Below are 26,718 nucleotides of genomic sequence, written 5' to 3'. Positions count from 1 at the left end.
AATTTGTATGTTCGTTTTGACTCTGTTATATGCTCAATCTTCAGTGAAAATCATGAGAATATATTATTTTTGCCTGCTCCCTACTTTACGTTGGAAATATTCTTTTTTACCCAGACGGACCTTAAGTTTGATGTAAGAGATTGTTTATTTTTGTGTATGGTGTAAGTTGGTGGTCTAGCTTCATTTTTTTGCATGTATCTGTCCAATTTTCCCAACACCATTTATTGAAGAGACTGTCTTGATTCCATTGTATGCTCTTGCCTCTTTTGTCAAATATTAATTGAGCATAATGGCTTGGGTCAATTTCTGAGTTTTTTGTTCTGTTCTATTGATCTATATGTCTGTTCTTGTGCCAGTACCAGGCAGTTTTGAGAACAGTGGCTTTGTAATATAACTTGATATTTGGTATTGTGATTCCTCCAGCTTTCTTCTTCTTTCTCAGGATTGCTGTACTTATTTGAGGTCTTTTTTTATTCCACATAAATTTTTGGAGAGTTTGTTCTCAGTCTGTGAAATATTGGTATTTTAATGGGGATTGCATTGAATCTATAAATTGCTTTGGATAGTATGGACATTTTAATGATGTTGATTTTACCAATCCATGAACACAGTATATTCTTGCAACTTGTTTAATATCTTCCTCTATCTCTTTTTTCAACATCCTGTAGTTTTCTGGGTACAGGTCTTTTACCTCCTTAGTTAAATTTATTCCTAGCAAAAATCTTAAGTTTTTTTGTTGAAATGGTAAATAGAATTGTTTTTTTAGTTTTCTTTCTGTGAGTTCATTATTAGTGTATAAAAATGCCATATATTTCTGAGTGTTAATTTTGTATCCTGCTACATTGCTGAATTCATTTATTAAATCTAGTAGTGTTTTGATGGAGTCTTTAGGGTTTTCTATGTACAATATCATTCATCTGTGAATAATGACAGTTTTACTTCTTTTCCAATTTGGATAACTTTTATTTCTTCTTGTTGTCTGATCGCTATGGCTAGCACTTTCAGTACTATTTTGAATGGGAGTGGTGAAAGTGGGCATCCCTGACTTGTTCTTGTACTTAAGGGAAATGGTTTTAGTATTTGCCCATTCAGTATGATATTGGCTATAGATTTGTCATATAAGGCTTTTATTATGTTGAAGTATGATCCCTCTAATCCCACTTTGCTGAGAGTTTTTTATCAAAAAAGGGTATTGGATATTGTCAATTGTTTTTTCTTATCAATTGATATGATCATGTGGTTTTTGTCTTTCAATTTGTTTATGTGATGTATCATGTTTATTGATTTGTGGATATTATACCAACCTTGCATCCCCCAAATAAATCCCACTTGGTCATGGTGTATAATCTTTTTAATGTATCGCTGGATGTGATTTGCTAATATTTTGTTGAGGATTTTAGCATCTATGTTCATCAGGGATATTGGCCTGTAATTCTATTTCTGTGTAGTGTCCTTATCTGTTTTGGGGACTAGGGTAATGCTGGCTTCATAGAAAGAGCTTGGAAGTGTTCCTTCCACTTGAATTTATTGGAATAGTCTGAGGAATATTGGTGTTAGTTCTTCTTTGAATGTTTGATAAAACTCCCCTGTGAAACCGTCTGGACCAGGGCTTTTATTTGCTGGAAGTTTTTTGATTACTGCTTCAATTTCATCAGTAGTTATCAGCCTATTCAGGTTTTCTGATTCTTCCTGATTGAGTTTTGGAAGATTGTATTTTTCTAGGAATATGTCCATTTTATCTAGGTTGTCCAGTTTGTTTGAATAGAGTTGTTTGTAGTATTTTCTTATAATCCTTTGTATTTGTGTGGGGTTAGTTACTTCACCTCTTTCATTTCTGATTTTATTTATTTGGGTCCTCTGTCTGTTTCTTGGTGAGCCTGGCTAGAGGTTCATCAATCTTGTTATCCTTTCAAAGAACCAGTTCTTGGTTCTCTTGATCTTTTGTATATATATTTGGTCTCTATGTCATTTATTTCCACTCTGACCTTTATTATTTCCTTCCTTCTACTTACTCTGGGCTTTTCTTGTTGCTCTCTTTCTAGTTCTTTAAGTTGTAGGGTTAGATAACTAATTACCAGTTTTTTGTTGTTGTTGTTTTGTTTTGTTTTTTGAGGTAGACCTGTAGTGCTGTGAACTTCTCTCTTAGGACTGCTTTCATTGTGTCCCATAGATTTTGGATTGTTGTGTTTTCATTGTCATTTGGTTCCAGGGTGTTTTTATTTCTTCTTTGATCTCTTTGGTAACCCATTCATTATTTAAAAGCATGCGATTAGCCTCCATGTGTTTGATTGTTTTTATTGTAGTTGATTTCTAATTTTATGCCATTGTGTTCTGAGAAGATGCTTGATATGATTTCACCCTTCTTGAATTTGTAGAGACTTAGCCTGTGTCCTAATATGTGGTTTATCTTTGAAAATGTCCCATGTGCAGTTAAGAATGTATATTCCGTAGCTTTGGGGTGAAATGTTCTGAATATGTCAATTAGTTCTATCTGATATAGTGAGTCATTTAGGATTCCTGTTTCTTTGCTGATTTTTTTTTTTTTGTCTAGAAGATTTATCCAGTGATGTCAATGGGGTATTAAAGTCCCCTACTATGATTGTATTGCTGTCAATCTCTCCCTTGATATCTTCCAGAAGTGTTTTCTTAAGTATTTGGGTGCTCCTGTATTGGGTGCATATATATTTACGAGAGTTATATCCTCTTGTTGACTTGATCCCTTTAGTATAAGTGGCCTTCCTTATCTTTTGTTATGGCCTTCACTTTGAGGTCAATTTTGTCAGATATAAGTGTTGCTAACCCAGCTTTTTTTCACTTGCATTTGCCTGAAACATTTTTTCCCATCCCTTCACTTTCATTCTGTGTGAGTTCTTTGTTCTGAAGTGGGTCTCTTGTAGACAGCAAATATATGGGTCATATTTACTTATTCATTCATCTACTCTATGTCTTTTGATTGAAACATTTAACCCATTTACATTTTAGGTTATTGAGAGAAACTTATTTGTTGCCATTTTTAATTTTGATGCCTTTGTTCCTTCTTCCCTTTATATTTCTTCTTTTTACAGTAGTCCCTTTAACATTTCTTGCATTGTTGGCTTGGTGGTAATAAACTCCCTTAGCCTTTGTTTGTCTGTGAAGCACCTGATTTCAACTTTGATTTTGAATGATAGCCTTGTTAGATAGAGTATTCTTGGATTTAGTCCCATGCTTTGCATCATTTTCTATTTCCTTCTGCCTGATGTGTTTCTGTTGAGATATCAGTTGATAGTCTAATCGGTGATCCCTTGTAGGTAACTTTCTGTCTCTCTCTGGCAGCCTTTAAGATTCTTACTTTGTCGTTGATGTTTGCCAGTTTAGTTACGATGTGTCTTAGTGTTGGTCTTTTTGGGTTCGTCTTGTTTGAACTCTCTGTGCTTCTTGGACTTGAGTGACTTTTTCAGGGAAGTTTTCTGTCATTATTTCTCCAAACAGGTTTTCTCTTCCTTGCTCAGCTTCATCTCCTTCTGGCACCCCTATTATGTGGATGTTGTTTCATTTCACGTGTCCCAGAGCTCCCTTACACTTTCCTCTTGCTTTTTATTTTATTTTTTCCAGTTGCTGCTCTGTTTGAGTGTTTTCTTCTACCTTGTCTTCTAACTCGCTGATTTGGTCCTTAGCTTTTTCTAGTCTACTGTTGAAACCTTCTGTTGTAGCTATGTCATTCTTCATTTCCTTTGATTCTTACACATCTTGGAGAATTTCTCATCCAGACATTTGAGCATCCTTATAACAATTACTCTGAATTCTTTCTCTGACAAATTCCTTACCTTCATTTCATTTAGTTCCTTTTCTGGTGCTTCCTCCTTTTCTTTCATTTGGGGGTTGTTTCTTTCTCTCCTCATTTTTGCTGTTCCTTTGTAATTTTTTCTATGTATTAGATCAAACTGCTATGCCACCCAGATTTTTGAATTGGTCTTGTGTAGTAGATGTTTTGTGGGACGCAGTGGTGCAGTGTCTCATGTCTCCTGGGCTGGGAGTTCTAGGGAGGCCCCCTACTTGAGATATTTGGTTCTTTTGATGTAGTTGGGTCTTGAATGTTTGTCCCTTTTGTGGATGGAGTCTCCTCTCAGGGTGTCTGATTATACACATTTTATATTTTATATATAGTTTGTCCTCACTTAGAAGAATTAGAAACTCAAGGAAAAAATGGAATTGTGAACTAATTTCCCCAAGGTCAGTGATTTTGTCTTGAGGAGGGAAGTTTGAACAAGTGAAACATTGTTCCAATGTGAAGGGTGTTTGACCTTCAACTTTGGGTTTCCATCTGCTTGGGTTGGAAAACAAGCTTTCTGAGAACAGGGGACAATCCTGTGTAATCCTTCCCCAACCCACCCTGCCACTCTGCCACCACTGTCACAGTTCTTCCCTGCCAGTGGGTGCTAAGTGTTGGCCATGAGCTGTGATGTCATTAAACAGTTTGCATATCACCTCTGGGTCATGGCTGCATCAATTTTGTTCTGGTCAATCAGATAAAAGGTCAATAAGGAAATGGAGGACTTGAGCAGCACCATGTAGATTAATTGAACTATATTCCCTAACAGACAGACAGAACATGCTGTGGAATAGCACATGTGTTCTCCTCACACACCTGAGCATTCTCCAGCCCAGCTTACATGCAAGGCCTCCATATCAGTCTGACCAAGTTTAAGAAGCCTGAAGTTACACCAGATATCTTTTCTGGCCACAATGGAATGAAACTAGAGATCAATAACAAAAGAAACACTAAAAAATTCACAAATATATGGACATTTTAAGAAATACACTCTTGAACCTCCCATGAGTCAAGGAAGATTCCATGAGGGAGATCAGAAAATATCTCTAGACAAATGAAAATGAAATATAGTCCCATATTGTACAAATAAAAATGGGTGAAACACTACATTTTTTAACCACAATAGACATTAAATGGAAGAGCTACATAATAACAAAAAAGCTTAACAAAATTCAAGTAAACTAAAATCCATCTTGATTTTATTGCAAGATATGGAGTCTTACTTGTATCCTCAAATACCTTATTGTCGTGTTCCATTTGAACAAGGTATAAAATCTAAAAAAAAAAAAAAAATGGAAACAACAGCAGACAAGAAGTATCTGACTTCTTTCAATATCCCCTGACTTCTAATATGTTTTCTTTATCTGTCATTTTCTGCAGTTTGAATTCATGGGTCCTGGATCTGTGGTTTGGTGTTTGACATTAATTTGGGAAAAATCATTATTTATTATTGCTTCAAATATTATTTTTTCTGTTATTTTCTCTCTTTTCTTCATATTCTCATTATATGTATGTTACAACTTTTATAGTTGTCCCACAGTTCTTGGATATTATGTTTCATTTTTTAAGTCGTTTTTCTCTTTGCTTTTTAGTTTTGAGATTTCTGTTGAGATTTCCTTAAGTGCAGAGGTTTTTCTTTCACTTGTGTCCAGTCTACTAATGAGCCAAATAAAGCATGTCTTTATTTCTGTTGTAGTATTTTTATATCTTTAGCATTTCTCTTTTACTTTTTCTTAGACTTTCGATCTCTCTGCTTACATTACCCATCTGCTCTCACGTTTTGCCTATGTTTTCCATTAGATCTCTTAGAAAATTAATCTCAGTGGTTTAAAATTCCCAGTCTAAGAATGTCAATATCCATATTACAGTTGAGTCTGATTCTCAGCTTACTCTGTCTCTTCAAACTGTTGTTTGTTGCCTTTGAATATGCCTTGTAATTTTTGCTTTTGTTGAAAGTTAGATATGGTACATGTGATAAAGGAACTCTGGTAAACCCGCTTTTAGTGATACGGCAGTAAGATGTATGAGAAGGGAAGCACTCTATAGTCCTATGGATGGGTCCCAGTATTTTCCTTTTATTAGTGAGCCTGTGCCCTGGGCTGTGGACTCCCAAGAGCTTCTCAGTGTTCTCTCCCCTCTTCGATGTGTCAGGATGGGTAGAGGGAACTAGATTTGGATGATGCCCTTGCCCTGCATGGAAGAATAGAAGAGGTTGGAGTTGAGTATTGTCCTTTTATCAATTGCTTCGGCTCCTCTAAAGAGTAGGAAAATGAAACCCCCATCAATAAGAGGAAGTGACTAGATATACTTGAATCTGAAAAATCAAATCATTTCAATATCAACATGGAATTGAGGGATATGAGGGTAAATATGGGATGAAACAGGAAAAAAGAGCAGGAACTAGAAACCAGGAATAAGAGAGGGTGAGAGCAGGGGGATGCTGATCCCTTTTCTCATGAGCTTTCTAGATATATTTGACTTTAAAGCGACATACATGTATGACGGTATCACCTGGCTTCTATTCCCAGGGTAAAGGACAGGGAGAGGGTCTCAAAGTGAGAGAGAAGAAGCTGACTGTGCCGAAGGGCTCGGTGGTGGCCTATAAGAGGAAGCAGCTGGTTTTCAAGGAGAAAGACTGGGGTAAGCAAAGGCTGAAGGAGGCAGTAGGGATCAAAGGCCTCCTTCTCCTGGGAAGAGAAATAAGAAGAGGAGACCGTCATCAGGCAACCTTGGCTTCTTTACCTGTTCAGAGAGAAGCAGCATTTGCCATCTGTCCAGAGCCCACACATCACCACTATTCACAGTCTCCTCTAAGCAAGATCCCACTGAAATGTTGCTCTGGGAGGCAGGGACAGTATCCTACATGGAGAGAGACAGAGGGGTGTGCTTAGCACTGGGTAAAGCATGATCCTACTCCCACCCGTCTCTATTCAAGCTCCCACTCTCAGCAGCTCACCTGTGGGAGGGGGGACACAGAGACCTCCAAGGTTACCCATACCCTCCATGGTAAAGCCCATAACATATTGGCACAACCAAGAACAAAACTGCAAACAAAGTGCCCTGGCACAACAAGGAACAAAACTGCAAATAATGTGCCCTGTGATGCAGAATTGTATCTACATCCTCCCTCCCTCACCTTCCTCAAAATGCACAACATCCAACTGGGTTCTGAATTCACATGGGAGAACCATTGGCATCAAATACCACTATAAACCAGGGTCCAATGGTGGTATGAACAAACCAGCTCAGGATCCTTGGCCTCTCCCTGCCCAAATGTGGAGTCCCAGTGAGAGGTCAGCCTGATAAAGGTAGGGGTCAGAGATCAGGGGCTGAATTCACCATACAGAAAACTTCTCTCTCTCTCTCTCTCTCTCTCTCTCTCTCTCTCTCTCTCTCTCTTTCCTATCTACACACTCCTCACTGCAACATCTGGTGAGGGGTGGGTCCTGCTTTTAGTGACCTCCTGTCAGTGACAATAGATGGAATGAGTATGAGCTCTCCATTCTCTCTCTCTTTTTTTTTTGGAGAGATAATTCAAAGCATTTTATTCATTAATCCATTTCATTCAGTAATGTACCATATTGTACTGGCATTATTAATACTACTGTCATTATTTCCCTTGGAGAGGACCATGCTTTTAAAAAATCTTACCATTGATTAACTCTAAAAAATTTTACCTTACCAAAAAGCAACCCCTAATCAGCTAAGATGGAGGTGGTATGGGTAAGGTGTTTTAGTCAAAAGATGGGAGCACAGTTATAACAACAAGCAAATTTAGTATGTGGCTTAAACCAGATGGCAGAGAGAGAGCACCAACACAGCCAAGACCTTCGAGTTGGTAGCTAGAAGTACTCTGCCAAGTAGGTTATTAGTCTGCATAATTGGACAGATAAAACCTTTTCTATTATCTACTCAAGCCCAACCAGAGAATATGAAATAATGGATAACTAGAGGGTGGTAACTTTCCAGAAAACAGAAAAGTGGAGTAAACACACCATTTCCAGGTAAAAGTGAGGTTGGATGTCAGTGTAGAGAAAGGTTTGGATATCTTCTTTAAGTTTGTTTTTGGCATTTTGGTCTGTAAGCAATCAAGATGGAGAGGGAGGCTATCCCAAAGAGGAAAGTCTGTAGGAACCAGAGTAGTTGAGCCCGACCATTCGTGATGCCTTTAGACTTGCACAATACCATGACATACAAGGACTCTCCCATGTGAATCAGCCAGGCAAGCCAATACCCATTGTGTAGAAGGATGTGGTGATGGTCCACCAAGTAGTGAGTGAAGGGGCCCAGGAGACTAAGATTATGATAAGGAATACTCTGAGGCCAAAAGACAACCCACAAGAAATATCCCAGCTCACGGGCTGTGACCAGCGAGGGCAAGGGTCTGGCTGTGCGGAAGTAGGTGGTGGCAGCCCTGCCGCCCTCTGAGTTTGCCACCACCATCTTGAAAGATGTAGATACTGAGCCGTGGTGTGAAGAGCCGCCACCCCCCCCCCCCCCCATCCCTGTCCCCGTCCCCATATCGGGAAAGCCTGAGTAGCCGGTCTCAGGGCCTGGAGTGCCAGCGAGAAGCACGGACTGACCAGTCAGCTCTCTATTCTTCCGGAGTCAGTGGCTGAACTCAAACTTCAAAAATCCTATATAATAAAAGGGTAATATGCAAATTGACCTAAAGGTAGAACGACTGGGAATGACTGGTCGGTATGACATGCACTGACCACCAGGGGGCAGACGTTCAATGCAGGAGTGCTTCCACAGGGGGAGTGCTGCTCAGCCAGAAGCCGGCTCAAGGCTGGCCAGTGCAGTGGCGGTGGCGGGAACCTCTCCCACCTCCGCAGCAGCACTAAGGAAGTCCAACTAATAGCTTAAGCCAGCAGGTGGACATCCCCTGAGGCCTCCCAGGCTGCCAGAGAGATGTCTGAGTGCCCCCAGGGATCGGGCCTAAGTCATCAGTCAGATATCCCCCGAGGGTTCCCGTACTGCAAGAGTGCACAGGCCGGGCTGAGGGGACCCCCACCCCTCCCTCGAATGCATGAATTTTCATGTACCAGGCCTCTAGTATGTTTTATAAGTGTTGAGTGGTGTGAACTAAATGGAGGTGGACTTCAAAGGCTAAGCTCACAGCAGTGTCTGCAAGTCATGCCCTGCCCATGGAGCTTGTCTGCTACAGTTCAGGCCTAACGGTGACTAGAAGAAACCTTTGCAAAGAATGGCCCAGTGGAGTGACCACTGCCCTTCCATTAACTAATTCCATCCTCCTAACACTTCATAGAGTAAACTAATATGAAGAACAGTTCAATAATTTGCCATAACCCTTGCTTTGTGCCTTTGGAGAAAATCAGAATTCCTCTGACCCCCATCTTATCTATGAAATGGAAGTGAGACACTTTCTCTAGAGCTGATGGAGATAAATGTCTGATAAGGTGGCTGAGCCAAATCTATCCTCCCTTTCTCCAGTTCACCTGGACCCTTCTCCTGACCTGATCACAATATTAGGTATCTGCCATCTCATAACCCCTCACCCAAGTCCCCTCTTCCCACCCAGTGTCCCCTCACTGCAAACTTCCTTAAAGAATCTTCTGCACTCTGCTCACTGGCTCCTCAGTGTTCATGCCTTGCCCCACTGCAGTCTGTCCTCCAGTGAATTTACTCACATCATCAACGACCACACACTTGATTATTCCTGCCTTGAACTCTCTCCTCCCTGGATACTGCGTCACCATGGTCTTGGGGTCTCCTATAATGGGACTGCTTTCCCTCTGCCTCCTTCCTTCATGGGCTCCTGGCCTTTGTCAAACACTTAAATCTGATCTTTAAGAGTTTCAGAATGTTGAATATTTCTCTACGTGAAATGTGAAATCACCCAGGAGCATAGCAGAGAGTAGACACATGAGTAGGAGCCTCTGGGAGAGGAAGACAAAGGGCAGGAAGGAGGTAATGTCCTTTCCATGGAAAAGGCCAATCTCCAATGTGAGACTAGAGTAGAAAATCATCACCCAGGTGCCTATTGAAAAGGCAGGTTCTAGCTTCCTTTTTAGAGAGTCTGATGCAGAATGTATGGAGTGAGGCCAGGGACTCTGAGTTACCACAAGCATCCCAGGTGATTCTGATGCAAAGTGTCCCCAGGGGACCCTGATAAAAGCTGGAACATCTGGCTCAGAGGATGAAGGGTGGGGGCTGCAGGTACAGGGATGTGAGAGGTTCCAGCAGGGATACCCTCAACTCTGCTGACCTGGCTTCTTCCCACCCAGGCATCCACCACATTGCAGATGATGATGATCAGGAAACCTTTCCAGCAGGTGAGTTGGTCGGGTTCTCTGCTTGGACTCAGGCCCTGCTGAGCCCTTGACTTACTTTGGACTCATAAACACCCTGCTGGAGCTCAGCCCCACAGACCCTCAGGGAAACCTTCACCAGCCAGGCTCCTCCACCACCTCTTCATCTCACTACTGTGATCCACACAGGCCCCTGGCCTCAGGGTGAGCCTGTCTCTTCTGAGTACTGGGGTAGGGGAGAGAGAGAGAGAGAGAGAGAGAGTGTGTGTGTGTGTGTGTGTGTGTGTGTGTGTGTTGGGGGAGCAGAGACTGAGCTGTTGTGAGTGACCACTTCTGTTCCTCTTACCAACAGTAAGCATATGTCAACCCCAGTCCTTAAGTGGACAGATAGTCAAGGCCCCTTTTTACTACTGAAACCCCACGTGGTTGCCTTTGACATCCCCATGTGAGCTACTGGGCTCTCGTTCCCTTGACAAAGGTCAGGGGTGGATGGAAAAGAGGGGATCGGGGAGAAGGGGGCTGAATGTAGACAAACTATAAGTCTTCAGAGATTAACTTTAGGTGGTAATTTGATTTCTCTTCTGGGTGGTAGGGACCCTGCCACCCCTCCAATGTGTGAGTACGTGTTTGCTGGGGTGGGGAGGGTCCTCATTGTACTAATCTGATGAGCAGGGCAGATTAGCCCTGTCTTGCCACCATGGCCACTGGGCCTGGCTATAGTTTCTGTAGGTTAGGGAGGGTTAAGGAAGGTCAGGAAGGGTCAGGACAGGTCATAAAGTTGGAGGGATGGACTGGCATGAAGCAGGAAGAGGTTAAGCAAGAGGAGGGTGGCAGTAGAGGACAGAAGCCATGCAAGTGTCTCTAAAGCAGATTTGGCGGATGAGAGAGGGAGATGACCAGTGGCCATTCTTTTTCTAGAAAGAATACAGGAACCCTTTTGACTAGGTGTTCCTAAGAGGGAACCTGTAGCTTGCTGGATAGGGAAGACCCAATCTCAGAACCCAAATTGGAGGTATTCAAGCAACTCAGAAAACTTAGTTTTACTTCCAAATTTATACTTTCCTTAGCCCCATTTTAGTTTCTTCCTTCCTCCCTTTTCTTCCCTCCCTCCCTCCCTCCCTCCCTCCCTCCCTCCCTCCCTTCCTTCCTTCCTTCCTTCCTTCCTTCCTTCCTTCCACTCTCTCTTTCTTCTTTTCCCTTTCTGTTTTTTCATTCCTTTCTTCCTTCCTTCATTTACTTGTGGATGCATGCAACAACCACATCAGGGTCCTTGGTGCCTTTGTGCCCAAATGTTGAGTGTCAGGTAGAGCCAGCTGGATATTTCTTCTTGGAGATTGGGGGTCCCTCACCACACAGAACATTCTCTCTCTCTCCCTCCTTTCCTTCCTTCCTTCCTTCCTTCCTTCCTTCCTTCCTTCCTTCCTTCCTTCCTTCCTTTCTCTCTCTCTCTCTCCCTCTCTCTCTCTCTCTTCTCTCTCTCTCTCTCTCTCTCTCACACACACACACACACACACACACACGCGCGCGCGCACATGTACACACTCACTATTCATTATAGTGTTCTCACTGCAACATCTGATGAAGGGCGGGTCCTGCTGTCAGTGACCTCCTGTCAGTGGCTGTAGCTGGAATGAGTATGAGCTCTCCAATCTTGTGGTGTCAGTAAACTCAAACTTCAAAATTATGTTTTATAAGTGTTGACAAGTGTGAACAAAATGGAGATGGACTTCGAAGACTAAGCTCACAGCAGTGTCTGCAAGTCATGTCCTGTCCATGGGACTTGTCTCCTTCAACAGTTTGGCATGAGGAGTAGGATTCTGTATGTGTGTCTTTGTGTGTGTGTGTGTGTGTGTGAGAGAGAGAGAGAGAGAGAGAGAGAGAGAGAGAGAGAGAGTGAGTGAGTTAGTTTGGGGAGCAGAGACTAAGCTGTTGTGAGTAACCACTTCTATTCCTCTTTCCAACAGCAGGCATATCTCAACCACTGTGCTTAAGTGGACAGACTGTAAAGTGGGATGTGATCCCTCCATGAGGCCCCTTTTTAGTACTGAAACCCCACGTGATGGCCTTTGCAATCCTCATCTGAGCCACTATGCTCTGGTTTTCTGGGCAAATGGAAGGGGTGGATGGAAAACGGGAATGGGGAGTAGGGGCCAGAATGTAGACAAAGCATAAATCTTCAGAGACTAACTTTTGGGTGGCAATTTTATTTCTTTTCTAGGTGGCATGGGAACTCCCACCCTTCGAATGGGTGAGTATATGTTTGCTGGTGTGTGGAGGGTCCTCATTGTACTCACCTAATGAGCAGGACAGATTAGCTCTCCCATTTACACCATAGCCCCGGGGCCTGGCCACAGTTTCTGTAGGTTGAGAAGGATAAGGAAAATTTGGGAAATGTCAGGAAAGATCCGAAAGTTGGAGGGACAGACTGGCATAAAGCAGGAAGAGGTTAAGCAACAGGAGGGTTGCAGTAGAGGACTTAAGGCTAGGAAGTGTCTCTAAAGCAAATTTGGTGGATGAGAGAGGGAGATGACTAGTGGCCATTCTTTTTCTAGAAAGAATACAGGAACCCTTTTGACTAGATGTTTACTAACAGGAACCTAAATCCTGCTGGGTAGGTAAGACACAACCTCAGAACTCATATTGGAGGTTTCAAAGCAATGTAGAAAACTGAGTTTTACTTCCAATTTATACTTTCCATAGCCCCAGTTACCTTCCTTCTTTCCTTCCTTCTTTCCTTCCTTCCATCTTTCCTTCCTACCTTCCTCTCCTTTTTTCATTAATTCATTTGTTCATTCATTTATTTGAACGCATGCAACAATCAGCTCAAGGTCCTTGGTCTTTGTGCCCAAATGTTGAATCCCAGGTCGAGTCCTGCCTCATATGTCTACTTGCAGACTGAGGTTTTCCTCACCACACATAATATTTACTTTCTCTCTCTGTGTGTGTGTCTCTCTCTCTCGAGCAAACTCACTGTTCATTATAGTGTCATCACTGGAACATCTGGTGGAGGGTGGTTCTTGCTGTCAGTGACCTGTCAGTGGCAGTAGATGGAATGAGTATGGGATCAGTAGTTAAACTCAAGCTTCAAAATTATCTATCTATATAAAAGTGTAAGTGACTGTCTGAAGGTTCGACTGTTTGCTTGATAGCTATGACGCGCAATGACCACCACGACACTCAGACCAGTAGAGAAGGGAGCCTTAATCTTCGCAGAATTGGCCATGGGTTAGGTTGCTGCTGGGGCACGGTCAGCACCGAATCTGCTTTACCTGCACACTGAACCCAGAGAGGAGGGAGGAGAGAGCCCGATTCCTTGTGGAATTGTCCATGGGTTAGGTTGCTGCTGGGGCATTGTTGGCCCCGAATCTGCTCCACTCTTACACCGGACCTATCAGGGGTTGTAGGAGGCCTGGTGCATGGATTTGTGCACCAGTGGGGTCCTTCAGCCTGGTATGAGCCCTCTCGCAACCTGGGACCCCTTAGGGGATGTCAGAGAGCCAGTTTAGGCATGATCCCCAGGCCAGGCAGAGGAACCCTGTTGGTGCATGAATCCATGCACCAGGACTCTAGTGTTGTATAAGTGTTGACAAGTGTGAACTAAATGGAGATGGACTTCGAAGGCTAAGCTGATATCAGTGTCTGCAGGTCATGTCCTGTCCATTGGGCTTGTCTGTTTCTACAGTTCAGGCCTAAGTGGTAGGAATGTGTGTGTGTGTGTGTGTGTGTGTGTGTGTGTGTACACGTGTGTGTGCGCTTTTGGGAACAGAGACTAAGCTGTTGTGAGTGACCACTTCTATTCCATTTTGCAACAGCAGGCATATGTCAGCCACAGTCCTTAGATCGACAGAGACTGTAAAGTGTGATGTGATTCTTCCGTGAGGCCCCTTTTTAATACTGAAACCTCACATGATGGACTTTGCTATCCTCATCTGAGCCACTGGCTCTGGTTCCCTAGGCAAATGGCAGGGGTGGATGGAAAAGAGGGGTTGGGGAGTAGAGGGCTGAATGTAGACAAACCGTAAGTCTTCAGAAACTAACATTTAGGTGTTAATTTGCTTTCTCTTCTAGGGAAAGAAACTTTCTACCTTGGAATAGGTGAGTATGTTTTTGCTGAAGTGTGGAGGGTCCTAATTGTACTCATGTGATGACCTTTGCAGATTAGCCCATGTGGTCTTTGCCACCATGCCCCCGGGGACTGGCCATAGTTTTTGTAGGATGTGATGGGTAAAAAAGGGCCAGGAAGGGTCGAGAAAGGTTGGAAAGTTGGAGGGAAGGACTGGCATGAAGCAGGAAGAGGTAAAGCAAGTGGGTGGTGGCAGTAGAGGACAGAAGCCTAGGAATCATCTCTAAAACAAATTGACTGATGAGAGAGGAAAATGACCAGTGGCCATTCTTTTTCTAGAAAGGACACAGGAACTCTTTTGACTAGGTGTTTTCTAAGAGGGAACTGAAGGCCTGCTGAGTAGGGAAGACCCAATCTCAGAATCCAAATTGGAGGTTTCCAAGCAAATAAGAAAACCGAGTTTTAATCCCAAATTTATACTTTCCTTAGCCCTTCCTTCCTTCCTTCCTTCCTCTCCCCCCCGCACCCCGTCTCTCTCTCTGCATTCTTTCGTTCATTAATTCTTGGATGCGTGCAGCAACCAGCTCAGTCAGGACCCTTGTGCTTTTATGGCCAAATGCTGAGTTGCAGGTAGAAGCCAGCCTCATATGTCTATTTGGATATTGGGGGTTCCCTCACCACACATAACATTCTCTCTCTCTCTCTCTCTCTCTCTCTCTCTCACACACACACACACACACACACACACACACACACACACGTACATACTCACTGTTCATTATAGTGTTTTCATTGCAACATCTGATGAAGGTCGGGTCCTGCTGTCAGTGACCTCCTGTCAGTGGCAGTAGCTGGAATGAGTATGAGCTCTCCAATCTTGTGGGGTCAGTAGTTACACTCAAACTTCAAAATTATGTTTTATAAGTGTTGACAAGTGTGAACTAAATGGAGATGGACTTCGAAGGCTAAGTGCACAGTACTGTCAGGCCCTGCCCATAGGACTTGCCTGTTTCTACAGTTCAGGCCTAAGGGTAACTAGAAGGAACTTTCACAAAGAATGGCCCAGTGCAGTGAGCATTGCTCTTCCATGAACTAATTCCGTTCTCCTATAACTTTATAGAGTAAACTAATATGAAGAACAGTTCAATAATTGTCCATAGCCCTTGCTCTGTGACTTTGGAGATAATCAGAATTTACTCACGTCGTCATCAACCCACACACACTTGGTTATTCCTGCCTTGAACTCTTTTCTCCCTGGATACTGCGACACCATGGTTTATGGGGTCTCCTATAATGGGACTGCTTTTCCTCTTTCTCCTTTCTTCATGGGCTCCTGGCTCTTGGCAAACATTTAAATCTGATCTTTAAGAGTTTCAGAACATTGAACATTTCTCTACATGAAATGTGAAATCAGGCTTGTGTAGCCCACCCCCATCCAAGGAATAGCAGCCTCCTGTTCACCACACCCTCTGTCTGAGGAACAGCAGCTGTGTGTGAAGCCTCCCCCCACCAGCCAGAGGAGCCACCACAGCAGTGAACAGCATCCACCACAGGAGCTGCTCCCAACTGAGGAGCAGCTGCTACCACAACCGCCTGAGGAGCAACCGCAGCCGGAGGAGCCACTGCCACCCAGGGAGCAGCCACTGAACGACTCAACATCTAGATATGTCGGTGAGATCAAACATGGGTAGACAAAGAAACCCCCAAAGGAAAGAAAAGGAGGACTTGCCAGAAAAGCAGCTAAGTGAAACTGAGGCATGCAGCATGACAGAAAAATAATTCAGATTAAGGGTCCTAGAATGCATAAACCGGATGGAGGAAAAAATCAACAACTTATGCGAGAAGCAAGAAGAAACAGATGAAAAAAATCAATAAATTATGTAAGAACCAAGAAGAAATGAAGAGTGATATAGCTGCAATAAAAAACAGCACTGAAAGTTTCAACAGTAGACTATGAGAAACGGAGGACCGAATTAGCGAATTAGAAGACAGGGAAACAAAACACACCCAAACTGAACAGCAATTGGAGAAAAAAATGAAAAGATAGGAGGAGAGCCTAAGGGAGCTATGGGACAACATGAAATGAAACAACATACGAATAATAGGGGTGCCAGAACAACAGAAAGAGGAACAAGACTTAGAAAACCTATTTGAAGAAATAATATCAGAAAACTTCCCTGAGGTGGGGAAGAAAAATGTCACACAAGCACAGAGAGTCCCAAACAAGGTGAACCCGAAAAGACCCACACCAAGACACATCATAATTACCATGGCAAATGTTCAGGACAAAGAGAGAATCTTAAAGGCTGCAAGAGAGAGACGGAAAGTTACATACAAGGGATCTCCCATTAGATTATCAAATGATTTCTCAACAGAAACACATCAGGCCAGAAAAGAATGGACGGAAATTTACAAAGTGATGCAAAGCAAAGGAATGAATCCAAGAATACTCTATCCAGCAAGGCTATCATTCAAAATTGAAGGGGAAATAAGAAGCTTCACAGACAAAAAAAGGCTAAGGGAGTTTATCACCACCAAGCCAGCAATGCAAGAAATGCTAAAGGGACTGGTGTAAAAAGAAGAAATAAAAAGCTCAGAAAGAAAACGCCACAAAAAATAGAAATAGCTACAAACAAGTACCTTTCAATAATAACTGTAAACGTAAATGGACTAAGTGGTCCAATCAAAAGACATCGAGTGGCTGAATGGATAAAAAAACATGACCCATATATTTGCTGTCTACAAGAGACCCACCTCAGAAAAAGGGACTCACACAGACTGAAAGTGAAGGGATGGAAAAATATCTTTCAGGCAAATGGAAATGAAAAAAAAGCTGGGGTAGTAATACTTATATTGGACAAAATAGACCTCAAAGTGAAGGCCATAACAAGAGATAAGGAAGGCCACTTCATAATACTAAAGGGATCAATACAACAAGAGGATATAACCCTGATAAACATATATGCACCCAATGCAGGAGCACCCAAATACATAAGAAAACTCCTGGAAGGTATCAAGGGAGAGATTGACAACAATACAATCATAGTAGGGGACTTTAATACACCACTGACATCACTGGTAAATCCTCTAGACAAAAAATCAGCAAAGAAACAGCAATCCTAGATGACTCACTAGATCAGATGAACTTAATTGACATCTTCAGAACACTTCACCCCAAAGGCACAAAATATACGTTCTTCTCAACTGCTCATGGGACATCTTCAAAAATAGACCACATTTTGGGTCACAAACAAAGTCTCCCCAAATTCAAGAAGATTAAAATCATACCAAGCATCTTCTCAGACCACAAGGGCATAATACTAGAAATAAACTACAATAAAAACAACTCAAAATACTCAAACACTTGGAAGCTGAATAGCATGTTATTAAATATTGATTGGGTTACCAATGAGATCAAAGAAGAAATTAAGAACATCCTGGAAACTAATGACAATGAAAACACAACAATCCAAAACCTTTGGGACACAATGAAAGCAGTCCTAGGAGGGAAGTTTATACCTCTACAGGCCTATCTCAACAAACAAGAAAAAATGGTAATAAATCATCTAAATCTACATCTCAAAGAATTAGAAAAAGAGCAACAAGAAAAGCCCAGAGTGAGCAGAAGGAAGGAGATAATAAAGATTAGAGCAGAAATAAATGACATAGAGACCAAAAAAAAATACAGAAAATCAATGAAACCAAGAGCTGGTTCTTTGAAAGGATAAACAAGATTGATGAACCTCTAGCCAGGCTCACCAAGAAGCAAAGAGAGAGGACCCAAATAAACAAAATTAGAAGTGATAGAGGCAAAATAACAACAGACCCCACACAAATACAAATGATTGTTAAAAAATACCGTGAACAACTATATGCCAACAAACTAGACAACCTGAAGGAAGTGGACATATTCCTAGAAAAATACAACATTCCAAAACTTAATCAGGAAGAATCTAAAAATCTCAACTGGTCGATAACTGTGGAAGAAATTGAAGCAGTCATCAAAAAGCTTCCAGCAAACAAAAGCCCAGGACCAGATGGCTTCATAGGGGAGTTTTACCAAACATTCAAAGAAGAACTAAAACCTATCCTCCTCAGACTACTACAAAAAATTCAAGAGGAAGGAACATTTCCAAGCTCATTCTATGAAGCCAGCATCACCCTAATACCAAAACCAGGTAAAGACAACACAATGAAAGAGAATTATAGGCCAATATCCCTCATGAACATAGATGCCAAAATTCTCAACAAAATCTTAGCAAATCAGATCCAGCAGTACATCAGAAAGATCATACACCATGACCAAGTAGGATTTTTCCCAGGGATGCAAGGATGGTACAATATCTGCAAATCAATAAACGTGATACACCACAAAAACAAATTGAAAGAAAAAAACCACATAGTCATATCAATTGATGCAGAAAAAGCGTTTGACAAAATTCAACACCCATTTTTGATAAAAACTCTCAGCAAGGTGGGAATAGAAGGATCATGCCTCAACATAATAAAAGCCATATATGACAAATCCACAGCCAACATCATACTCAATGGACACAAACTAACACCATTTCCCCTAAGAACAGGAACAAGACAGGGATGCCCACTTTCACCACTCCTGTTCGACATAGTACTGGAAGTATTAGCCATTGCAATTAGACAACAAGAAGAAATAAAAGGCATCCAAACTGGAAAAGAAGTAAAACTGTCCTTATTTGCAGATGACATGATATTATACATAAAAAACCCTAAAGACTACATCAAAAAACTATTAGACTTAATAAAAGAATTCGGTAATATAGCAGGATTCAAAATTAACGCCAAGAAATCTTTGGCATTTCTATATACCAGTAGTGAACTTGCAGAAAGAGAGACTAAAAAAACAATCCCATTTACCATCGTACCAAAAAAAATTAAGCTACCTAGGAATAAACTTAACTAAACAGGTAAAAGACCTCTACTCAGACAACTACAGGACGTTGAAAAGATAGAGGAAGACATACACAGATGGAAGAACATACCATGTTCACGAATTGGTAGAATCAACATCATTAAAATGTCCATATTACTCAAAGCAATCTATAAATTCAACACACTTCCCATTAAAATACCAATGGCATATTTCACAGACCTAGAACGAACTCTCCAAAAATTCATCTGGAATAAAAAGTGACCCCTAATAGCTGCAGCGATCCTGAGAAAGAACAAAGTAGGTGAGATCTCAATACCAGATATCAAGCTGTATTACAAAGCCACTGTTCTCAAAACTGCCTGGTACTGGCACAAGAACAGACATATAGATCAATGGAATAGAATAGAGAGCCCAGAAATCAGCCCGAACCAATATGCTCAATTAATATTTGACAAAGGAGGCAAGAACATACAAGGGAGTCAAGATAGTCCCTTCAATAAATGGTGTTGGGAAAATTGGACAGATACATGCAAGAAAATGAAACTAGACCACCAAATTACACCACACAAAAAAATAAACTAAAAATGGATAAAGGACGTAAATATACGACGGGAAACCATAAAAATACTAGAAGAATCCAAAGGCAACAAAATCTCAGACATATGCCGAAGCAATTTCTTCACAGATACCGATTCTAGGGCATTGGAAACTAAAGAGAAAATAAACAAATGGGACTACATCAAAATAAAAAGCTTCTGCACAGCAAAAGAAACCATCAACAAAACAACAAGAAAGCCCACTACATGGGAGAACATATTTGCCAATGTTATCACTGATAAGGGTTTAATCTCCAACATTTATAGGGAACTCATACAACTCAATAAAAGGAAGATAAACAATCCAATCAAAAAATGGGCAAAGGACCTAAATAGACACCTTTCAAAAGAGGACATTCAGAAAGCCAAGAGACATATGAAAACATGCTCAAAGTCACTAATCATCCGAGAGATGCAAATCAAAACAACAATGAGGTACCATCTCACACCTGTCAGAATGGCTATTATCAACAAATCAACATACGACAAATGCTAGAGAGGATGCAGAGAAAAGGGAACACTCGTGCACTGCTGGTGGGAATGTGGACTGGTGCAGCCACTATGGAAGACAGTATGGAGTTTCCTCAAAAAACTAAAAATGGAACTCCCATTTGACCGAGTGATCCCACTTCTAGGAATATATCCCAAGAAACCAAAAACACCAATCAGAAAGGATATATGCACCCCTATGTTCATAGCAGCACAATTCACCATAGCTAAGATCTGGAAACAGCCTAAGTGCCCATCAGTAGATGAATGTATTAGAAAACTGTGGTACATCTACACGATGGAATACTATGCTGCTGTAAAAAAGAAGGAATTCTTACCATTTGCAACAGCATAGATGGAACTGGAGAGCATTATGCTAAGTGAAACAAGCCAGTCAATGAAGGAAAAATACCACATGATCTCATTCATTTATGGATAATAAAGACCATTATAAACTGATGAATAAAGATAGATACAGAGGCAGAGCTGCCTCGAACAGACTGTCAAACTACAGTGGGAAGGCCGGAGAGGGTTGGGGAGCAGGATGGGGGGGGATAAGAGTTCAACCGAAGGACTTGTATGCATGCATATAAGTATAACCAATGGACATAAGACACTGGGGAGTAGGGGAGGCCAGGGGATCGTCAAGGGTGGGGGGAAAAATAGACATATGTAATACTCTTTGTAATATTTTAAGCAATAATAATAATAAAAAAGAATACAGATATAAAAAAAAAAGAAATGTGAAATCACCCGGGAGCACAGCAGAGAATAGACACGTGAGGTAGGGGCCTCTGGGAGAGGAAGTCAAAGGGCAGAAAGGAGGAGATTTCCTTTCCATGGAAAAGACCAATCTCCAATGTGAGACTAGAGTGGATAACCATCACCCAGGTGTCTATTGAAAAGGCAGGTTCTAGCTTCCTTTTTAGAGAGCCTGATGCAGAAGGTATGGAGTGAGATCAGGGACTCTAATGTGTTTCACAAGTGTCCCAGGTGATTCTGATGCAAGGGGTCCCCAGGGCACACAGAGCAAAGCTGCCACACTTGGCCCAGAAGAGAATGTGTGGGGGCTGCAGGTGCGGGGAGGTCAGAGGCTCAAGCAGGGATACCCTCAGCTCAGCTGACCTGGCTTTTTTCCACATAGGCTTCGAAGACATGTCAAATTATGATGAGGAAACCATTTCATTAGGTGAGTTGGGCAGGTTCTCTGCTTGGATCTCAGGCCCTGCTGAGCCCTTGACTCTCTTTGGACCCATAAACACCCTGCTGGAGCTCATTCCCAATAGACCCTCAGGGAAACCTTCCCCAGCCAGGCTCCTCTACCACCTCCTCATCTCACTGCTGTGACCCACATAGGCTCCTGGCCACAGGGAGAGCCACCTGTCTTCTTTGAGTACTGGGATTGGAGTATGGGTGTGTGGGTTTGGGAGTGGAGACAGACTTTCCAATGGAATGGGAGTAGAAGTTCACTTCTCAAATGAGCGGGTGACTTTAGTGCCAGCAGTGTGGGATGTGATCCCTACACCAGGCCCCATTTAGCACAACTGAAATCCCAGATGATTGCCTTTGCCATTCTCACATGAGCCACTGGACTCTGGTTCCCTCGGCAAAGGGCAGGGGTGAATGTAAAAGATGTGGTTGGGGGGTGGGGAGGGGCAGAGTATAGACAAACCGAGATTCTTCAGAGACTAACTCTTGGATGTGGAATTTAATTTCTCCTATAGGCAGCGCAGACACTCCATCCACCAATAGGAGTGTTTGCTGGGGTGGGGAGGGTCCTCATTGTACTCATCTGGTGAGCAGGGCAGAGTGCCCCTGCCTTTACCACCATGGCCTAAGGGCCTGGCCATAGTTTCTGTGGGATAGAAGGGCCAGGAAGGGTCAGGAATGTGGAGGGATGGACTGGGATGGAGCAGAAAGAGGTTAAGCAAGAAGGTGGCGACAGTAGAGGGTGGAAGCTAGGAAGTGTCTCTTAAGCAAATTTGGGGTGTGAGAGAGGGAGATGACCACGTGCCATTCTCTTTCTAGGAAGGGTGCAGGCACCCCTCGGGCTGGGTGTTCACTAAGAGGGAACATGAGGCTGCTGGGTAGGAACGGCAGAGCTCAGAACCCAAATTGGAGGTTTCCAAATGACTCAGAAAACTGAGCTTTACTTCCAAATGTATACTTTGGTCATGGCTACTTTTCATTCATTCATTCATTTGTGGGTGCATGCAGCAAACATTTATTAAGGGCTCATTGGGCAGGAGGCATTTTCTGAGCACTAGGATAGGGCAGTGAACCAAACTGAAATGCCTGCCTCCCTGATGCTTCATTCTAGTGACTTCTCACTCTCACAAGGTCACTTTGAGGTCACCTCAGGTGTCCTGGCATAAGCAGGCAGCTCCCAACATCCACTACTTCATTAATTCCTTATAGACCCTGAAAATACAGGCATAATTGAATGTAGTACCAAACACTTTGTATCCATAAATTCATATAATGGTCATGGGACCCTCATTTTGAAGTCCAATCCTGGAATCTCTGATGTTTTCATATTTGGAGACCAGTCTAGAACCCACATTATTTCTGACGTGTCTCAGAAATGAGCACCTGTTCAGTTTCTTCCTCTTCCTGCGACCCTTTCCCGGATCCTCTCCTCTTGTCCCTGCATGTACCCCCCACGTCATCTTTCTAGCCTGCTGTGGCAATTCCAACCCAGAGCTCAAACATGCCATCTTCAGAGATGCTCTGGGTCAGCAGCTTGAAGGGAAGAGGAATTTTGCTCATGTTGATGGGAAAGGAATGGTCTAATCTGAGAATTGTCTCTGTTTCTGGTTGGCATTAATGCCCAGGGGCAGATTTCCAGCTGCTACAAGAGGAAGTTTCCCAGAACGTAAAAGCAGCCGAGCTCTTGAAGGACATTCAGAACACTGTGTTCTCCAACCTCCTGGCCATGCTTGGGGACCACGAGGCTCTTCAGGACCTCATGGACAAGGTGAGGGGCCCCGCCGCTCCCTAAGCCTGATCCGACTTGTAAATGGGGGATGTTTCAGAGGTATGGCTGCCAAGGTGTGTGGGGAAAGGAAAACGGGGGTAATCTTAGTGGGATGAGAAGGATGTCTGAGGTTGGGGACTATGTCCTGTGTCCAATGGCCAGGGCCAGGGGGTGCTCCATGTTCCCTGGGAGTTCATGGAGCCATTACCCCCACTCCTTGGTTAATCACTTGTAGACGCAGAATTTACAGGCGATATCACTGATGTTATTATCACCATCATTAATAAGCCCTGTCTCCTATAGCTTGAACGGGAACCCTTTGGTCATTTGGATGGCCCTGGTGGCACCATCCTAACTGAACTGCAAAAGGACTCCCGCTATCCAGAGGTTGGCTCCAAGTGCCTCATCCTTTACCTGCTTGAAGCCTTAATGGGTAAGAGTGGTTTAGGAAGAGAATGGGGGTGGGCCCCTCAGAGCCCCGAAAGGGCTGCATTAGGTGTCACCTCTCCAAACCCCTTGACATGTTATGATTTTTCACCCTCACATCACAGGCCTCTCCGAGGTCAGCAGGGCTCAGTGTGATGAGCTTGCCCTGTGACAGAGCCTGAGGCCTGCAAGGCCAGCCAGGTTCATGCAGCGGATCAGTGGGCGGTGATGCCAGGTCCAGCCACAGAAGCCCACCCTGGGCCATGTTAGGTAGCTTCCTGGAGACCATCCCATGAGCACGAGCAGAAGGGGGACTTTCCAGGGCAGGGAACTTGACCTTCACACCAGCGAGTTTTATTCCTCTGCCTCAGAGTTCGCTTCTGAAGGTCTCTGAGTTCACCGTGAGGAGAGGAACATCTGACTCTTTCCCCAAATGTCCCCCTGTCCCCAGTGCTGAGTGACATCCAACATGTCCTGCTGGCTCAGTCCATGGAGAAGAGGATCCTCCTCCCGCAGAGGGACCTGGTGAGCAATCCCCAGGGGCCGGTGTCCTGGAAAAGAGTGAGGGAAGCAGGATAAGAATGGTTCTGAGAAAGGAGAGATGACTGGGGTTGCTGCTGGGAGGGGAGGGGAGGTCTCGGTGTGGGCCTGGGAAATCCAGGCTGCATCTCCATCTGGGAAACAGGCCCAGTGGGCATGAGTCTACCTGGGGAAGGTCTCAGTTTCCATGACAACCCTGCAGAGGTTCCCTTCCCCCAGTTCTAAAATAGCCGTCTAGGAATACAGGTTTGGGGAGCTCAGGCCATCTGAGTTATACCCCTGATGTACTCATACAGTTACCATTTGCAAATCGGACACACACTCTCTGTATGCATATACATGTAAGTACATATGTGTGTGTAGACACGTACATACACACATTGCACACGCAGGCATACACACACAATTCCAAACCCCACTATTCTGCTGAGTAAGTGTCAGTGTCCCTATTTATCAGCTGAGGAGCCAGTGCTCAGTGATTTCCAACAGCAACAAGTCGAGACCCCAGAGCTCCTGCCCCCACAGTCACCCTGCATTACCCCTGGCCCTTGGGACCGAAGGTTCTTTCTTTCTGACCTCAGAGGCTGGCCTGTAACATCTGATACTGTTTCTTCAAGGTGAGGAGCATCCTGGAGCCCAACTTCAACTGCTTCAAGAACACTCCCTTTACCCTCCAGCCTGAGCTCCTGGCCCCACTTCAGGGGGAGGACTTGGCCATTACCTATGGGCTGCTGGACGAGTGTGGCCTGAAGATGGAGGTGAACAGCACCAGGTCAACCTGGGACCCGGAGGCCAAGGTGCCCCTGTCTGCCCTCTATGGGACTCTCTCTGTGCTGAAGCAGCTGTCTGAGGCCTGAGCCCTCCTGGGGGCCGGCCCGGGAGTCAGTCCAGTGAGGCTAGTCAGTCCTGGTCCTGTCCTTTGCTGCAAACACCCCCAGGCTGTTCTCTGTATCTGTGAGTCTGTATCTATTCCACAAATAAGTGATAAGTCTTTGTCTTTGATTTATTTTGCTTAGCACAAGACCTTTAAGGTTGGTCCATGTTGTCACAAACCACAGGCGACTCTGGCTGCTGAGTGGGGGGATGGGTTGGAAGGTGGGGGCCCAGGTGAAGGAGTTTCTCTAATTGCCCAGGCACTCAGTGGTATAATTTAAAAGATCAGTGGTATATATGAAAAGGTAGGAGCTTGAAAAGTAGATATATTTAATTCTGGTTGAAATAGATCCCAGGAATACTTGGGGGATATATATGTAAACTCATAGGATCACATCCTTGTGCGTCATCTATTGAATGACCTTGATTGGCGCTATTTTCTAATGAATTTATACTTTACACCAGAAGGTGGAAGCATTGACACACAGAAGGAAGCTTGTTGGTGATGGCAGAAACTTTCCTTGATTTGCTTTGGGACTTCTGAGTTAAAGGCAGACCCTTTTCTATGCTCTGCTCTCCCCCTTTCTTACCCCCCCCCCCCACTTTTCCCTTCTCCTTTGATGCCTCCCTGCTGCATTTAACGTGGAATAGGCTGGGAGAAATGGGGTGGGGCAGAGGGGGTCAACACTGGCTTCTTTTTATAGCCTCTAGAACCTTCCTTTTAAACACTGCATTGGTTGTATTGAATAATTCCCATAAAGAGCTCTGGGAGGTAAGAGTGAGTTATGGGGAACTTAGAGCTGTTTCCAGTGTTTCCGGAAACGCCAGCCCTTCTGCCAGGATTACTATGGTTCTGTGGGAAACCTGTTGTCTCATGCTGAGCCCAGGCAGAAGCTGTGAAGAGCTTGAATGTCCCTCAGTAAGCAGGGTATATAGTTTCTAAATGAATTCAGCCAAGAAGCACAGGAACTGTTCAAAATATTGCAACCTTGGTCAACCCATTGGAAAGCAGGGCTGGTGCAAATGATAGGGGGACTTATAATCTGATAGATAGAGCACCTGCATTAATCTGAAAAATAATCACATCATTTTAAATCTTAGAACACATATACTAGTACTTATGTGAATAGGGGGTTAAGTTGTTCCTAAGTTTCCTTTCCAAGGCCTGTGGGAAGCGATTGAGGAGGTGACTCAGCTGTGAACCCAGCAAACAGAACCAATAAGCATGGTCAGACCCACCCACCAGGAGTCAAAACATCATCTCATCAACATCATCTCATTACCTGATGATTAAGGACAATAGCTGATGTCTGGGGACCTCCGGGGCTGCCCATAGCTGCATTCCATCCCCAGCCTCATCCCAGGCCCTTCCCCTGTATAATCCTGTCCCCCATTGAATGCTTGTAAGCACCCTCTCTTCTTGGTTGGCTGGCCTTCTCAATAAATGTCTTCTATGATTCAACCCTGCCTTCGTTATTGGACACAGCGACAGGTAGCCCGAGCCCATCCGGGGGTTTCCTGGTAACAAAAATGTGGGGATTTGCTGTCTTCTTGGAGAACGGAGCCCGTCCTCAGGAAGAATTGCAGCTGCACAGGTCTGGGTGAAAGGGTGAGGGCTATGCCCTCCCCTCCATCTTGCCTGTATCCTCCATGTTGGGGCCACGTGTGGCCTTCTTCCCGGAAGCCCAGGCCCCTGTTGGCCACGCCCGGGATTTTAAACTAACCAATGACAATCAAGGGAAGTGCGCCGTAGATATGA

General features: G+C 43.6%; 1 protein-coding gene across 2 annotated transcripts in view; it reads left to right on the top strand.

Annotated features, from left to right (window-relative positions):
• The window catches only part of LOC138993224 (gasdermin-C-like), a 32,668-nt gene extending 6,260 nt beyond the window's left edge, over positions 1-26,408 (top strand). For both annotated transcript variants that reach the window (XM_070392330.1, XM_070392331.1), the window contains 9 exons: positions 6,340-6,451; positions 10,063-10,110; positions 12,305-12,334; positions 14,155-14,181; positions 21,288-21,332; positions 22,978-23,120; positions 23,424-23,553; positions 23,998-24,071; positions 24,704-26,408. In XM_070392330.1, the coding sequence (XP_070248431.1) occupies positions 6,340-6,451; positions 10,063-10,110; positions 12,305-12,334; positions 14,155-14,181; positions 21,288-21,332; positions 22,978-23,120; positions 23,424-23,553; positions 23,998-24,071; positions 24,704-24,943 (849 nt within the window). In that variant the 3' untranslated portion in view covers positions 24,944-26,408. The remainder of the gene's footprint in view (positions 1-6,339; positions 6,452-10,062; positions 10,111-12,304; positions 12,335-14,154; positions 14,182-21,287; positions 21,333-22,977; positions 23,121-23,423; positions 23,554-23,997; positions 24,072-24,703) is intronic.
• Positions 26,409-26,718: the final 310 nt, after the last annotated feature.

Source organism: Myotis yumanensis, unplaced genomic scaffold (assembly GCF_028538775.1).
Source record: "Myotis yumanensis isolate MYYU_CA2020_CCGP unplaced genomic scaffold, mMyoYum1.0.hap1 SCAF_15, whole genome shotgun sequence".
In the NCBI taxonomy this organism is placed as follows: domain Eukaryota; kingdom Metazoa; phylum Chordata; class Mammalia; order Chiroptera; family Vespertilionidae; genus Myotis; species Myotis yumanensis.
Note: the sequence above shows the minus strand (reverse complement) of the source record. Positions and strands in the feature narration are given on the sequence as shown.